Source organism: Cajanus cajan, chromosome 3, assembly GCF_000230855.2.
Source record: "Cajanus cajan strain Asha chromosome 3, NIPB_CcT2T_4, whole genome shotgun sequence".
Classification (NCBI taxonomy): domain Eukaryota; kingdom Viridiplantae; phylum Streptophyta; class Magnoliopsida; order Fabales; family Fabaceae; genus Cajanus; species Cajanus cajan.
The window spans coordinates 72,212,316-72,227,737 of NC_138519.1; the positions used below are offsets into that span (position 1 = coordinate 72,212,316).

Consider the following 15,422-nt stretch of genomic DNA (forward strand, 5'->3'; position numbering starts at 1 on the left):
TTGAATATGTTTTAATCCTTTGGTTAATATTTTAGGTTTTTCTAATTTTTCTTAAATAAATTTGATAACGATTCCGTATTTTCATTTTTATTTGTCCATTCATCTCTATTCAGGTCGTGATTCTTGTTTTAAGGCTTAATTATTTGTTCTGCTTCGGTGCTCATAAAACATAATAAGTAAACTTCATAGTCTCAAAAGTATACCTGTGGCTGGCTGGGCTACCCAGTAGTTCTATTTAAAACGTGTTCCACACTATCAAATGGGCTTATTTTTTGAACCAATCAGCCTATAAGGCCTAGTTGAACATTTTTTTTTATGTTGGGCTTTATTGTAAACTATAAGAAGCTCTCCAATCATTTTTGGTTCAAAAGTCCTACAATCATTTGTAGAAGTTAGCATATAAATAAATCTTCATGCTTACCAATGTCATGTTCCTTTTTATTTTTGTCTGCTGTAGCATAAAGAATATGCTTAAGTTATGCTAGTCAAGAATTTTGGTAATACACGGTATTGAGAAATAGTGGACCCTGTATTCAAATTTAATTGAAAAGAAACCCAAGTAAACAACATTTTTCTTGGAAAGCCAATACATTATGATAGTGTTCAGGTGACAGAAATTGAAAACAAAGACAAGTGGGATAGCACAACACTTAAGACAGCTAGGTAGGAACAGCCTTATCTATATGTTTCATTGCCTGGATAAAATACACATCAGGCAAAATTTTCATTAATGTTGACTAGTATAATATATATGTTGGTTCTTGGGCATCTAGTCCTTGCTCTAAATGGCAACTCCTAGGGGAGAAACTTTCATCTTGGGTATGATCTTCTCTGGTTCTACAGCCTTCACCTGCTCTCCATAAGCTGATGCATGCACTCCAAGTGCTGCTCTACCCGATGGATCAAGGTTGTTAGACCAAGCAGCATCCCACTCAACAGCTTTTGCTGTGCTACATGCAACACTTGGTCCTCCAGGAACAGTGAGCCTGGCTGAGTTCTACAAAACCAAACACGAATTTGAATCAGCCCTTGTTAAATCAACATGAATTATGTTGCCACCTAGTAACATATCTAGGTATGTTAGATTTAATTCAGGAAAAAACTTACATTCAGTTCTGTAAGTAACATTGTGTTTTTTTCTGATTAGAATTAAACTTTTACTTTAGTGATCTATGCAGATCATAATATCTAAGGAACTGGATATAAGGTTTATTCTTAAATTTTGATTGGAGAACAATACTAGTAACACCGATGAAACTAGACGCGTTTTGTTGTTAAATTTACCTGAGGGAAGAACCTCTCAAATATCATTCTATAGTAGTATGCTTCTTTGGTAGTTGGAGTGTTGAAGGGGAAAATGTTAGCAGCATTGAGCATCATTCTATCGGTCACCTATAGGAAAATTTCAAGAACCAATAATTAGCAATATGAAATGTCATGTCATGCCATGTCATGTCATGCATGATAACATGAGAAAAAATGGAATTAGAGATTTTATTGAAGTTTTACATGTTTTTCAGCATGGGCTTTAAGGCCATCAATCCAACCGTAGCCAACTCCATCACTGAATTGTTCTTTCTGCCTATACAAAATGTGCTGCACAAAATTTAACTCTTAATATGTTAGTTTAACAAATTAATTTTGAAAAGTTCTAAATACGTTGCTGCAAATCACATGGTACCTTTGGCAGATAAGGATGCTCTTCGTCATCAAAGGCCCTCCTCAATACCCATTTCTCAATCCTCCCTTCTTCTCGTTTAATCTGAAAAGATTAAGTAGTAAACCACTTTATAAAGTGTAACATTTTTTTAAAGTTATGACGCATTGCAATTTGCAACATTCTGCATCCATACCATTTTATACTCAGGATCAATGTTCATTGCAACTTTGATAAACTCTTTGTCCAAAAACGGTACTCTGGCTTCTAGGCCCCAAGCAAAGGTCGATTTATTGGCTCGCAAGCAATCATATTTGTGGAGTGCTTTAATCTGCATTAAAGAGGAAAGGAAAGCATCTATTAGCCCTTTTACTTCAACAATCCAAACACTTAAATTGTTCTGATATGATCAAGCATGATAACTCTATGACCTTGCGGCACGTTTCTTGGTGAAACTCTTCTTTGTTGGGTGCCTTGTGGAAATATAGATACCCTCCAAAGATCTCATCAGACCCTTCTCCAGAGATAACCCATTTGACTCCTAGTGACTTGATCTTACGAGACATAAGAAACATGGGAATGCTGGCTCTAATTGTGGTCACATCATATGTTTCAATGTGATAGATAACATCCTCAATGGCATCTATTCCATCCTGCATACACCATATATATAAAACATTTACTAGTTATGATTTTGTACATCAAAATTACCCCAAATTTTGAGCAGTAAAATACTATATCACACACATATATATACCTGAACAGTATAGTGAAACTCGTGGTGCACAGTTCCTATGTAGTCTGCTACTTCTTTTGCAGCCTTCAGGTCAGGTGCACCCTACTCAATATAAAATGACTAAAGATTAAGACAAAACTTCATGGTTTCTTTTTCATATTAGATAAACAAATCCACAAAATTTGCTAGAATATGTACACACACCTCAAGGCCTACACAGAAAGAGTGTAGTTTTGTTCCCCATTGCTTGGCAGCCTTTGTGCCAGCCAAGTAGCGAGCCGTTACAGCTGCAACCAATGAGGAGTCCAAACCTCCAGAGAGTAAAACACCAAAAGGCACATCAGTCATCAACCTTTTTGTCACAGCCTGCAATACCATTCACTATATCAGCTATGTTGAAATAAAAATTTATATGCAAAGGACATGGATAAACAACTTAATTAGTTTCCCTATTAAATAAAAGTTGACCACCTTAAAGCTTATTTGTAAATATCATAGAGAAGCTTGAGAGAAAGAACATGTTTGAATATAAGTTTAGAAGTGTTTTTAAAGATTTATCAACCGGAAAAAAACTTTTTATTTTCAATAGAAAAGTTCTGAAAAACGTTTCTAAGTTTATATCCAAACAAATTCTAGTTAAAATAACTTATTTTGAGAAGCTTCTTCTTGAAGTTTATAAGGGTACAAGCTAGTGTTATAAGTCCAAATAAGTTCTACAAAAGTTTTTCTAAAGCTTCCAAAGTAGATGTTGTTAGATAAACTTTCAATTACAATTATGTGATGAGTCTTCTATGAATCTTACCTTCTCAAAGGCATGCCTCAAAGCTAGAGGATCATAAGGGGCTGATGGAATAGCCTCAGAGAACCATGGAGGGTTGTACCATCTACGGAACCCTCTCTCTTTGCTAGAGTACAAGTGACCAGGTGGAAAAGACTCGAAATGTTCACAATCATCATTCAGCCCCTTCAATTCTGATGAAATCCAAACAGAGCCTGAACAGAGCATGCAAAATTTGTCACCAATTGTTCAATCCAATTCTCTCGTTTGAGTTCAAAAAGAATACATGAACTCAATTCAAAAGCAGGGCATATAAAATAACATTACCATCTAGTCCCCAACCAATGTATAAGGAAGTGACACCAATTGCATCCCGTGCCACTATAAAACTGTTGTCACGGGTATCCAGCAGAACAAATGAAAATATACCATCCAGCATGTCCACAAAGTTTTCTCCGTGCTCCTCATACTAAAATAACACCAACAAGAAGTCCAATCATGAGTAACAGCCATATTCTATATGATAAAAAGTATGGAAATTCTTATCAAGACTTGGAATAAGTATAGTTAACGAATAAAACAAAAAGTTTCTAAAATTTTCTTTTGGTTTGTATATATCTAGATGATGATCAGGCTAAAATTTGTTGAAAACTACTCATAAAGATAAAAGATGACTAACCAGATGAGCAATAACATCACAGTCACTTCCTGTACGGAAAGTGTGATTAGGCAATTGTTTCCTGAGTTCTTCATGATTATAGATCTCTCCATTCACCTGGATTTCAGTGGATGATTTTTAAAACGAGTCATAACTTATTGCAGTTAAATTGATAAGATTGGTAAATAAAAGCAACAAAAATTATGTTACTAATATTATTTTGGATCATATAGTTCTTAATTAGTCTCTACATAAAATATAATTATAGTTTAAAAAACTTAAATTCATGTTATGTAGTAATTGTTGAGGCTATAAAAATTCAATAGTTCTGATGTATATAATAATTTCTTGTTACTATGCGTTACGTTCGAGTTTTGTATATTACAACTTATGTATTACCATAACATAATAGTATGTGTAAATCATTGAATATCACAAGACTTACTGTAACAACAACAGATTTGTCTTCATTGAAGAGGGGTTGATCACCAGAAGCTGGATCAACTATGGCTAACCGTTGATGAGCCAAATAGTTATCACCAAATTGGTGGAGCCCACTCCAGTCAGGACCACGGTGCTTCAATCTGTGACATCAACAAACACAAAAACAAAACCATAAATGGTAAATTACAACGACTTATTCCAACTGCACTTTCTTAACTGACAACCCTTGAAAATTTTCCTTTTGCACTTTCAAGACCAATTAACTCCTTTTCATTACTAGTTTCCATCTTCTTTTCTTTTGTTGTACTTTTCTACCACAAAGTTGCCAACAATTTCATAGCAAGGTGGGCCCACATCCCACTTTGTTTATCTCAATAGTTAGTAATCTAAAAAAATAATTGTTTTTCTAGAAATCCACTTAACTTGTCAAAGCCCAAACATGTTTATCCTAAAATAATTCGTTAAATCTAAAAGATGGGCACCGGGCCCCAACATATAGCAATAATTATAATTTCAATTCTTACATATCTTGTTGGAAATATGACAACATTATTTGCTATATTAACACTTTATTATTTTTTTATTATATCATATTTCTTTCTATCTTTTTTTTTCTTCTCTTCTTAGCTATTAACTAAAAATTGGTGTCCCTAATTTTTTTTCCTAAAAGAGACCACCATGACAGTTAAAACAAAGAGACAAATCATAAGCCCCACACATATTATAACCACCGTTTTGATGGTTTTTCCGGCCTCCTTTTAGTATATAAAATATATAATAATAATAATAACAACAACTTTTCCAGTTGATTAAACTATATTTCAGTATATTAGTTACTAAAGATACTGTTTTACCATCATGATGAATTTTCCACTCTTCATTCTCCACACCACACCATCACTCAATTCTTAAATATTATCATATAAATTAAAAAAAAAAAAAAAACTCTAGTGGGGAAGAGTTTGAGCATGGAAAATATGAAACTCTGAATACAAACATCAAAGTTAAGTAAAGGGTATTTGAAAAGAAAGAAATTCTTGAATTCTTGCTAACTTGTTTTTTTCTTTGACTTTGGTAAATATATGTGTTTAAGAATAAGACAAGGAGAGAATCATTGCCTGCGAGAAAGCTGAAGGACACGGACCCTTTTGGCTTGAGAGGAATCAGAGCAACCAAGCACAGCTAGTATGCCACACATTGTGACACAATATTATTATGTGAAGTATGATCAAGAGAAGTGAGTTTTGGAAGCAAAAAAAGAGAAAAGAGAAAGTGAAATGTGCAAAATGAGAAGATATAGAAAGGAAGAAGGTAATAATGAGAAACGAAGATTCAGGAGTAACAGAGGGAAGGGACAACACGTACAAGTGTTACAAGTTGAAAGAGTTAAGTGCTCCACATAACATGCTACACGTATTTATACGCGGAGGCTGGAGGCAAAGCGGTGTCGTTTTGTCTGACGTCGCTATCCACGAAGAGTTCACCGGCTACCGGCTGGTCCCGCTCGCTCACACCGGGACCACCGCCTCTTTCGTCTTGCGTCGCGCCACGTGGTGTGACGTGGTTTGCTATGGCATATTTTTGTCACTTCATTTAATTATTAGCATTATATTATTACACATTTATTTTATTTTATTATTTGATTCTTTTTCTTTTTTGTGCCCAGCGATTTGCTGCTTCCCGTTTTGTCTTGTCTCCCAATTCTAGAGAGAGATGATTATCGCTTTATCCTTTATACCTTTTTCTTTAATATTTTTTTTTGTTAAATTCTTTAAGGCTTTGTTTGGATTTGAGGATGGAAAAGGAAGAGTGAAAAAGGAAGGATTTAAAGGGAAAGTGAGTAGAAAGTGAGGTTGTTTGGATTAAGGGAAAGTGAGTGGAAAGTGTAGAGAAAGTTTGTGAAAGTTTGTGAGTGAATTAATTGATGTGATAAATAAAAATAAATTTTTTAATTGATAATTGTGTAAGATTACTATTTTGCTCTTTGGTTAAAAAAAGGTTTTTAATTATTATAATTAAAAGATAAATATATAAATTTTAACTAAAAAAATTATAAAATATTAATTTAAAAATAATTTAATTTAAATATTTGTTTTAAATTTAATGATAGATAAAAATTAAAAATTTAATAGATGAATATATAATTTACACTTTTACCGTTGGATTAAAAAAGAGTATAATATTATTTATTGTAAATAATAATAATTATAATAAAATTATATTAATAGGTATAATTTATTAAAAAAATAAGAAATAATGATAAGAATAATAATAAATATTAGAAAAATGATAAGAATCATAATAAACAATAATGATACTAATTATAATAAATAATAATAATATTAATAAAAATGAAAATAATAATATTTATAATAATAAATAATAATAATAAAATATATTATGATAATTATATTTTGTAAAACAAAATTTGATACCCAGAACGGGCCGTTCTCAGACCAGAACGGGTCGTTCTGGGGTTACAAATTAACCCACAACGTCCATCTATGAAACGGCCCGTTCCAAAACTGGAACGGCCCGTTCCCAAAGTGGAACGGCCTGTTCTGAGTTCGCATTTTTCACATAAAATTCATTTTTGGAATGGGCCGTTCTGGGTTCCACTGGAAGCGAAAATATCCCAGCATAATCGATTATGCAAGGCCATAATCAATTATGTGGCCAACCATAATCGATTATGGCATTGCATAATCGATTATGCTCAGCCATAATCGATTATGCAAGGCCATAATCGATTATGCTTCCTTCGTATAATCGATTATGCATGCATGGGACAGGGGCATTTCCGGGTTTTCACAAATCCTATGTGGCTTTCTTCTCCTTTCTTCGTTTTTGTGCGAGGACGCGAACCACGCTTCTCCCCCTCTTTTCTTCGCCTTTCCGTCATCGCAAATCACTGGAAACAAACAACAATTTTATTCGCCTTTCCTTGCTCGTGAACAGTAAATCCCTGGAAACAAACACTACCTAAGGGTTTGTAAGGATCAATCAAGTGTGTTACGTCACCTTGTTTCCGGTTTTCAAATGTAGTGATTAAATAGTTGGAAAATGTTTTTAAAAAATGATTCTTCTTTATGTGTATATAAATATTCTAGTTAACCCTAGTGTTAAGATTCTTAAAACGATTATTAGATCTTGGAATCGGATTTTAATCGAGTTGTTTTATCGATGCTTTATGAATGAAAATGAGTAATTATGGAAGTGACAAGTTAAATTAAATTAAATTAAAAAAAGTTTTTTAATGATAAAAAAAATTTCTTCAAAATATATATAAGTTAATTAAAAATGATAGATATTTTATCATATCAAATTAGAAATAAATTAAAGAGATAAAAGCTTTAAAAATAGTAAAAATTATGTTTAAATAAATTATTTAAATTAGGATATATTTAACTTTATGATATGGTCTGATGATATTTAAAATAGAAATAAGATTAAATAAAATCATAATAATTCTAAAACATAAGATTAATTTATAACTTATTTAGATTGTGTTAAAAAGTATGTTGTCATAATAAGATGTAATATAATTAATAAATAATTGAGTATCTTAATCATATGGACATTGTTTAATTACCTGACTATATGTTCATGTTAAACTTTAATTATATAGAAAGACAAAACTCACATCAGTATATAAAAAATGTATTTCTAACACTTCTTATGTGATGCCCCATAAACCATTTCTTACTTTCCCTTCTTCATTCCTTTTTTTTCAAAACTTTTTCATTTTTGTTACATTTTCCTTTTCTCAAGGTTGAACCATTGTGGAGTAGGGAAAGACTGAAGTGATCCATTGTAGGAAAGATTATTGCTTGTTTCATTTTCTTCTTCCTCTGTTCGTCCGTGGTAGCGTAGAAGCTCTTATTCTTCACTTCTTGTCTTGCTCAAAGCTTCATTTGAGGTTAGGGAAGTTTGCAAATTCAGTTGGTGTTGATTGAATGCATGTAGTTGGAGGTGTGGGTATTGTGTGTGGATTGATTTGAGTTGTTGTAGAGTAGGGAAAGTTGGGTTTTCGGTGTTGTGTTGAAACTTCCAAATGTAAGGAAAATGTTGGTTGCATTTTGAGGTTTTTGGCTATCCTAGCTGCTTTGCATTGTTGTTAATGTTTGGAAACTGGTTGTATGCATTGAGATTTTCTAAAAATGCAGGATTTCATGAAAAATCGAAGTTCTTGTGTGCTAGTTTTGAGCACGCGTCGGGGGCACATTCATGGTGGCGAGCAGGCCTTTAATAGAGAGTCAAATCTCTCATTCGCGTCTAGCATGGGGTTAGTCACATCGGGCGAGAACTTGAATTTGAGCATGTGGTTGAAGGGCGTCAAGTGTGGGTTGAGGCACGACGGGCGCGATATCAGTAAGTGGTGTTGTGGGTTCTCTACTGAGGTCACGTCGAGGACGAAGAGGAATATGTTGGGTACAACCCTGGCAGAAAGTCACACCATTTTATGCGTTGAGCGTGGGGACTCCCATGCTGGGCGCGGATGAGATAGAGTCTTGGCTTGATTCACGCCAGGCGAAAAGTTAATTTCGCCGGGCGCATTTTAGATGGTGAGTCTCTGGCTTGCCAACAAGCACTAGGGAACACCCTATTTCCCTAACGTTGGGCGTGAGTTGTTTGATAAAGATGAGTGGTGTATGTGTGGATTTAAGTTGTGTATATGTTGCCTATGGTTGATGATGTAGAAATATATAAGTTGTTATGCTGTAAAGTTGTTAAAGTTGATTAAAATCGTAAAGTTGTTTGAGAGCTGTAAAGTTACTTATTCAAGTTGATATTTTGATGACTATAGATGTTAAAGTTGTTTATTTAAGTTGTTATATGATGTTTATTGTTATAAATTTGCAACGTTGAGGGCATATGGTTGATGATATATGTCCTAAGTTGATGATACATATTACTAAGGTGATAAGTTGAAAGTTGTTTTGAAGTTGAATCCCTTAGTATTGTGTGGGTAACATGGAAGTATTCAATCCATGTTATGGTTAAATGACCAAGTGAGTAAGGTATCTAGTTAGAGATGTAGTCTTTGACTAGGCACTGGAGGGTGCGTGGTACTTGGAGGGTAGTGGATGGGCTAACTCCACATGTGGATTGGTGATGCAAGTCAAGGTCGTGGTAGACTTATAACTAAACCCTTCTACCTTGACAATAGTACTAGACCTCCGAGTCTAAGTAGCACACCTGAACAATCAACTATTGTTGTCCATACCTAGTTTTTTTTTGGGTTCCTAACGTTGTCCTATACCTGACCTAGTTGAGATAAGTCTAAAGTTGGATTCTGTAGGTTTATTGCCACCTAAACTGGTCAACCTCAATTATTGGAGATCTCCTAAGTTGTATATACGTGACAACGCATTAGTTGTAGTTGTGTGTTGTGTATGTTTATATATGTGTATGATGTGGTTTAAGTCAAAGTTGAAAGATGAAATGTTTCCTTAGTTGCTTATTATATGATGTTGATGCTATATGATGGTTGTTTTTGTGAGCTTACCCTGCCTGTTTTCCTTATGGTTGAAATTACAATGATCATACTTTGGTATGTAAGCAGATCAAGAGTAGATGCAGTGATGTGATGGACAGGCAGGCTTCTAGCTGAGACTCAATCGAGGAGTCAATTATTTTGTTATTCTTTTTGAAATCAACTGCCTAGTGGTTTTGTATAAGATATTATATCATACTTTTAGGGGTATATATATGTATATGGGATCTTTAGTTGTTTATTCTCATTGTGTATATAGTTGTCTAGATGTGATATTTTATTTTATACATGTATCTTGTATGGTATGGACTATGTTACTGATACATTGTTTATTAATGTTATAAATTATGTGAGACTTATAAGATCGTTACATCCTATACATAAATATTGTGAAATAAATTAAAAATAAATTCATTATTTCAAGACAAAAAGAATAAATTTCCAAGTTTTGTTTGTTATAAGAAATGATTTAATATTTTTAATAAGCTAAGAGGAGAATAAAAGTTTATCATATTTAATAGAAAAAGTTAAAATATTTCTTAACTATTATATATTCTTAAAATATCGATTTAGATATAAGTGAAAAATCAACCTTTTTAATATATATATATATATATATATATATATATATTATTTTATTTTTTTGTTATAGGGTAATTGGTAATTGACTGTGAAAATATTAAACTTTTTTATAGTAATTGAATGAAAAAAATGTGTTTGTTTTTTAAAATACAGTTGAACAAACATATTAATATATTCTTTCGAAAATTTTGTTTTTACAAATCTCATTTTTAAGAAAGTGATATAAATCTTTAGAATCATCAAACATGAAATGTAACCCATACAAACACAAATATACTATTTTAGAGATACAAGGTAAAAAGAGAAATACAAGTTGATGTTAAGAGTATCTTTTGCAACAACCCAGAATTGATTTTCTTTTTTAAGTTAACGTGTGCATCGATCGATTTTTTTTAAAAACATCACATTGGATGGTTTAGTTTTTTAAAAATAATAATAAATTACATTGTACTATTTTATCAAACTAAAAATGTTTATAAATTATTTGAACCACATCAATAAATTAATTCAAAACTAAACCACTTTTATAAAAAGGTATAGAATTCATTTAAATCGGTTTTAAGAACTAAAACAATTTTAAGCTCTTCTTTTAAAAGAAAAAAAAAAGTAGTTTTTTAAAAAAATTATGAATAAAATCATAATTAATGCACTCGACAAATACAAATTTCTTGTTAGTTAGACATTTAATTCAAAGACTAATTAAATAGATAAATACATTATAAAAGGTATAAAATTCTTTATTTTATAAAAAAAATATTCTTTATTTTATAAAAAAATTCTAAAGAAAAAAAATTACACAAACAAACATACAGAGGTCAACTCAAAAACATTGAAAAACTAAATTTGTCATGTGAGAAAATTAATTATGAAACATGATTTGATAACTGATATTTACTTTAATAATCTAAAAATAATAATAATAAAATTAAAAAAAAAAGCAAAAATACAATAATTGTAAACAATGCTCAAATATTTTATGTGATATTGTGAATCACTAGAGTGTGAAATATAATAGATATAAATAAATTATTTTTATTTCATTTTATTCATCATTTAAAAAATAAGACACTGATGCAACAAACCTAAGTATTAATGCGATTTAATTTTTAAAATCTTTTTTATATAAAAAATGTAGTTTAAGTTTTTTTAAAACAGTGCAATTTAATTTTAAATTTAATTATGATCATTTGATTCTTTTTACACCCTAATTTTTTTTTTAGGTACATCGATCTTTGCCTATTCCTTCTCAAAACACAGAATGGTTTGTTGAAGAAAGCCTTCGAGCAATCTGTGCTTTGCTTTGGGTTTAAGTTTACACTCCTTTCTTTTTACATTTCTTCTTAAATATTTATTTTTTCAACTATATATTGTAGGTTAGCTTTGCTTAATCCACACATAGATGAGCAAGTGTAAATTACCTAATTTGGTGATTACATACCTAAAATTATTTTTACTATTAAATTTTTAACAATATTTTGATAAAATATTATTTTTCTAATATGTGTTCTCTAAACAAGAATTACATTTCTTTAAATTAATGTTTACATGCTTAAGTTATTTCTATAAAATTATATTGATTCAAAATCCAATTTACAAACATATATGGAAACGTATGTACATTAATGTTTTTATATAATATATAAATATTTTAAATATAAAAATATATTATAATGAAAACCTATGATAAATTAATATATCTAAATATATAAATGATATTTTATATTTATAATCTACAGTTTAAATTATTACATAATATTTTTATTAATAATATATTTTAAAATTTATTTAAAGATAAAAATTAAATGAGATAAATTAAATTGAAAGAAATAATTTGTAGAGAAAATTGAGATTTTTTTCCTAATTGCAGGTAGTATATATATGAAATGCACTGTTGAGAATATCTTATGAGAATAGATAAAGGGCTGATTGACCAATTTGGGGCACTTTCCTAAACTATTTACGTAAATGGGACTGTTTTTAAACTATGTACACCTTTGGGACATTTTTTAACGGTGTCGCTATGGGTCATAGCAACACCAGTGACACGTGGATTTTTTTAACTCCAAAGAAGCCATAAAAGTCATATTTACAATGTCGCTACAGCCTATGACGACACAAAACGGCTTCAATGAAGTCGCTATAACTTACAGCGCCACATTTTTAATATAAAATAATTTTTTTTTAAAATATAAGTAAATAGTTTTAAAAAAAACGAAAAAGGAAGTTTATAAATATAAATTTAAATGAAATTCATAATAAAAATTAAAATTTGAAAAAAAGAAATTAAGTTAATAATTTAAATAAATAAAAAATGTAAAAAAATAGTGGCGCTATGACCTATAGCGACACAATGTCGCTATAGGCCATAGCGCCACTTTTATAAATATTTAAATAGATAAAAAGGGGAAAAATGTATAAAATAAAGAAATTATAGAAATAATAAATTTATAAATATAAATTTATATGAAATTGATAATATAAATTAAAATTTGAAGAAAAAAAATTAAGTTAATAATTTAAAAAAATAAATTACTGTAATTAAATAAATTTTTGTAAAATAATTTACTGGAATGTTGAGTATATAATAATTTTTAACAGATATATTTTATTTAAAAATTGTGTATAGTGTATAATAAAAAATGAAAAAAATAATTTTTTTCTAGAAACAGAATTTATTTATATAAATAAAAATAATAAAAAACACAAAAAAAATGAATTACAAAATAATTTTCTTTAAAAAAACTAGTACAATAAATCTGGAAAAAAAAAAAAACAAGACCCAATAACCCAAAAAAATGAAAATTTTGAAAGAAAAAAAAGAAGGTTGGTGCCGGGCAGCAACACAATGTCGTTATGGCCCATAGCAACACCAATTTTTATTTTTTTTTCGTTTTTTTTCTACCTAAAGTCGTTATGGGCTATAACAACACAATGTCGCTATGGCCCATAGCGACACCAGCCTTTTTTTTGTTATTTATTTTTTTTGCCTCAGATTTTTTTTTTCAAAATTTTTGTTTTTTTTTGTCATTGGGTCATTTTTTTCTCCAGATTTATTTTACCAGTTTTTTTTAAAATTTATTTTGTAATTCATTTTTTTGTGTTTTTCTACATTTTTTCCCTTCACTTTTTTGTGTGTGCGTTTTTTATTTATATTTCTTTCCTCATTTTTTTTTGTTTGTTTTTTTTTATACTAGTTTATTAAAAACAAGCTTGGCATTTTTTTTCTTTTTATTTTAATTACTTATTTTTTCTCCAGTTTTTTTAAAACTAACATGTAAATATATAAATTTAATTTAATTTTTTAATTTGTGTAGTTTTAATTAAAAATATAAAATCAAAATTTTTGAAATAAAACGTAAATATTTGCAAAAAAAAAAATATACAAAAGGTGTCGCTGCCCATAGCGACACCCATTTTTGTTTTTTATTTCTTTTTTTAATTACTTATTTTTTGCCCAATTTTTTTAAAAATTAACATATAAATATAAAAATTTAAATTAAATTATTTAGTTTGTGTACTTTTAATTAAAAATATAAAAACGAAAATTTAAAAATAAAACGTGATTATTTTTCTTACACAGTGTCGCTATTGGCTACATTGTCTTTGTTAATCCATCAGGTGTGTTGATCCAGCCTATAGCGACATTGATGTGGCTCATTTCACGGGTGTCGCTATGGGCCATAGCGACACCGTTGTAAACAGTCCCAAAAGTATAATTAGTTAAACAGCCCCATTTACGTAAAATATTTTTAAAACAGCCTCACTATGGTCAAAAAGCCTTATAATTTAAAAAAACTAAAATTAGATTATGTGTCATTCAAGTCTTCAACTAATTAAATATGTTTAAATTTAGATTCTTTGTGTTTTTCGCATTCAAACTTAAAGGATTATGTATCATCAAAACTTTCAATCGTTCGAACAAACTAAGTAAAATATCATATGATTTTAACCTACAATCTCTTATGATGACAGTCAATCATCGATTAACCTTTTGTTGAACAAGGTGTCTTGATTTATAAAGACTTGAACAATTATGATCATAAATATTAAGATTCATAAAATATTTTATTATTAATAATAATGATACAACATAATTTATGAAATTATAGTAAAAGTGATTGATTTATTACTTCAACAATATAACTCTTCCCCTTCAATTTTAAAGAAAATTAGTTTTATACCCACTGAATATTCTAAACCAAAACTATTTTTAGGATTTTATTAAAGAAGGTTTCATGGCCAAATAGATTCATATCCTTTTAAATTGTTTTTCATGAGTCCTTATACCTTAACAATAATTATTTTTTGTTAAATTATAGTAATTTATTTAAAAATCTAGTTATGATGTTTATAAAATAAGTTGCTAGAGTTTGTTTTTAATTTTTTTTAGATAGGTGCATGTAGTTTAGTAAATAATGACTTACTAAAAGAAAGTATTTTCGAAGCATATGAACCAAATTTTTAACATAATTTGTGCAAATGAAAAATAGGATAAAGGGAGTTGGAGAAAGCATTAGCCAAGAAAGTCAATAGCACAAAGTTGGATTGAGAGGGCAGATTAAAGTAAAAGTAGATGGGAATGGTGGTTGTGGTTGCAGGCAAATGTGAAATGAATATATACTGAATTTGTGGCGAATTTTAGAATAAAGTTTTTGGTAATAGAAACACAAACGTCGCTTCAGTTCTTGTTTTCTTCGCAATCTCAATATTGTTACTGAAAAAGCGACTTATTGATCAATTTGGGGGTAATTTTCTAAATTATTTACATAAATGAGACTATCTTTAAATTATGTACACTTTTGAGATATTTTTTAACGGTGTCGTTATGGGCCATAAACTTTAAACCCTAAACTCTAACTAATTATAAAATAGTCTCATTTGCGTAAAATATTTTTAAAACAGCCCCACTATGATAAAAAAACCTACATAAAGAGTGAATTTTCATTTATAATACAAGCATATATTGCATTAGAATTTAAAATAAAATATAGTTACGCCAGGAGAGAATCAATTAAAATGGTGACGAACGAACCAAACTTAAAATACATTTTTAAGTTTAAAAATAAAAAA

General features: G+C 29.8%; 1 protein-coding gene across 1 annotated transcript; it reads right to left on the reverse strand.

The window, feature by feature from the left end:
• Positions 1-510: 510 nt before the first annotated feature.
• Positions 511-5,658, reverse strand: LOC109814772 (asparagine synthetase [glutamine-hydrolyzing] 2). The gene is made up of 13 exons (XM_020379282.2): positions 5,392-5,658; positions 4,275-4,413; positions 3,851-3,946; positions 3,499-3,640; positions 3,196-3,386; positions 2,598-2,759; positions 2,415-2,495; positions 2,089-2,310; positions 1,854-1,988; positions 1,682-1,762; positions 1,510-1,596; positions 1,285-1,392; positions 511-997 (listed from the first exon to the last, which is right to left on the reverse strand). Exons 1-13 carry the CDS (start codon positions 5,469-5,471, stop codon positions 782-784), a joined length of 1,740 nt encoding a protein of 579 aa, XP_020234871.1. The 5' UTR covers positions 5,472-5,658; the 3' UTR covers positions 511-781.
• Positions 5,659-15,422: the final 9,764 nt, after the last annotated feature.

Excerpts from the sequence above, each read along its gene's own strand:
- LOC109814772 (XM_020379282.2), bottom strand. The coding sequence starts at position 5,471 with ATGTGTGGCATACTAGCTGTGCTTGGTTGCTCTGATTCCTCTCAAGCC. Across the intron at positions 2,311-2,414 it reads AGTTTCACTATACTGTTCAG|GATGGAATAGATGCCATTGA; the intron begins GTATATATATGT and ends TGGTGTATGCAG. Across the intron at positions 1,763-1,853 it reads TTGATCCTGAGTATAAAATG|ATTAAACGAGAAGAAGGGAG; the intron begins GTATGGATGCAG and ends TAATCTTTTCAG.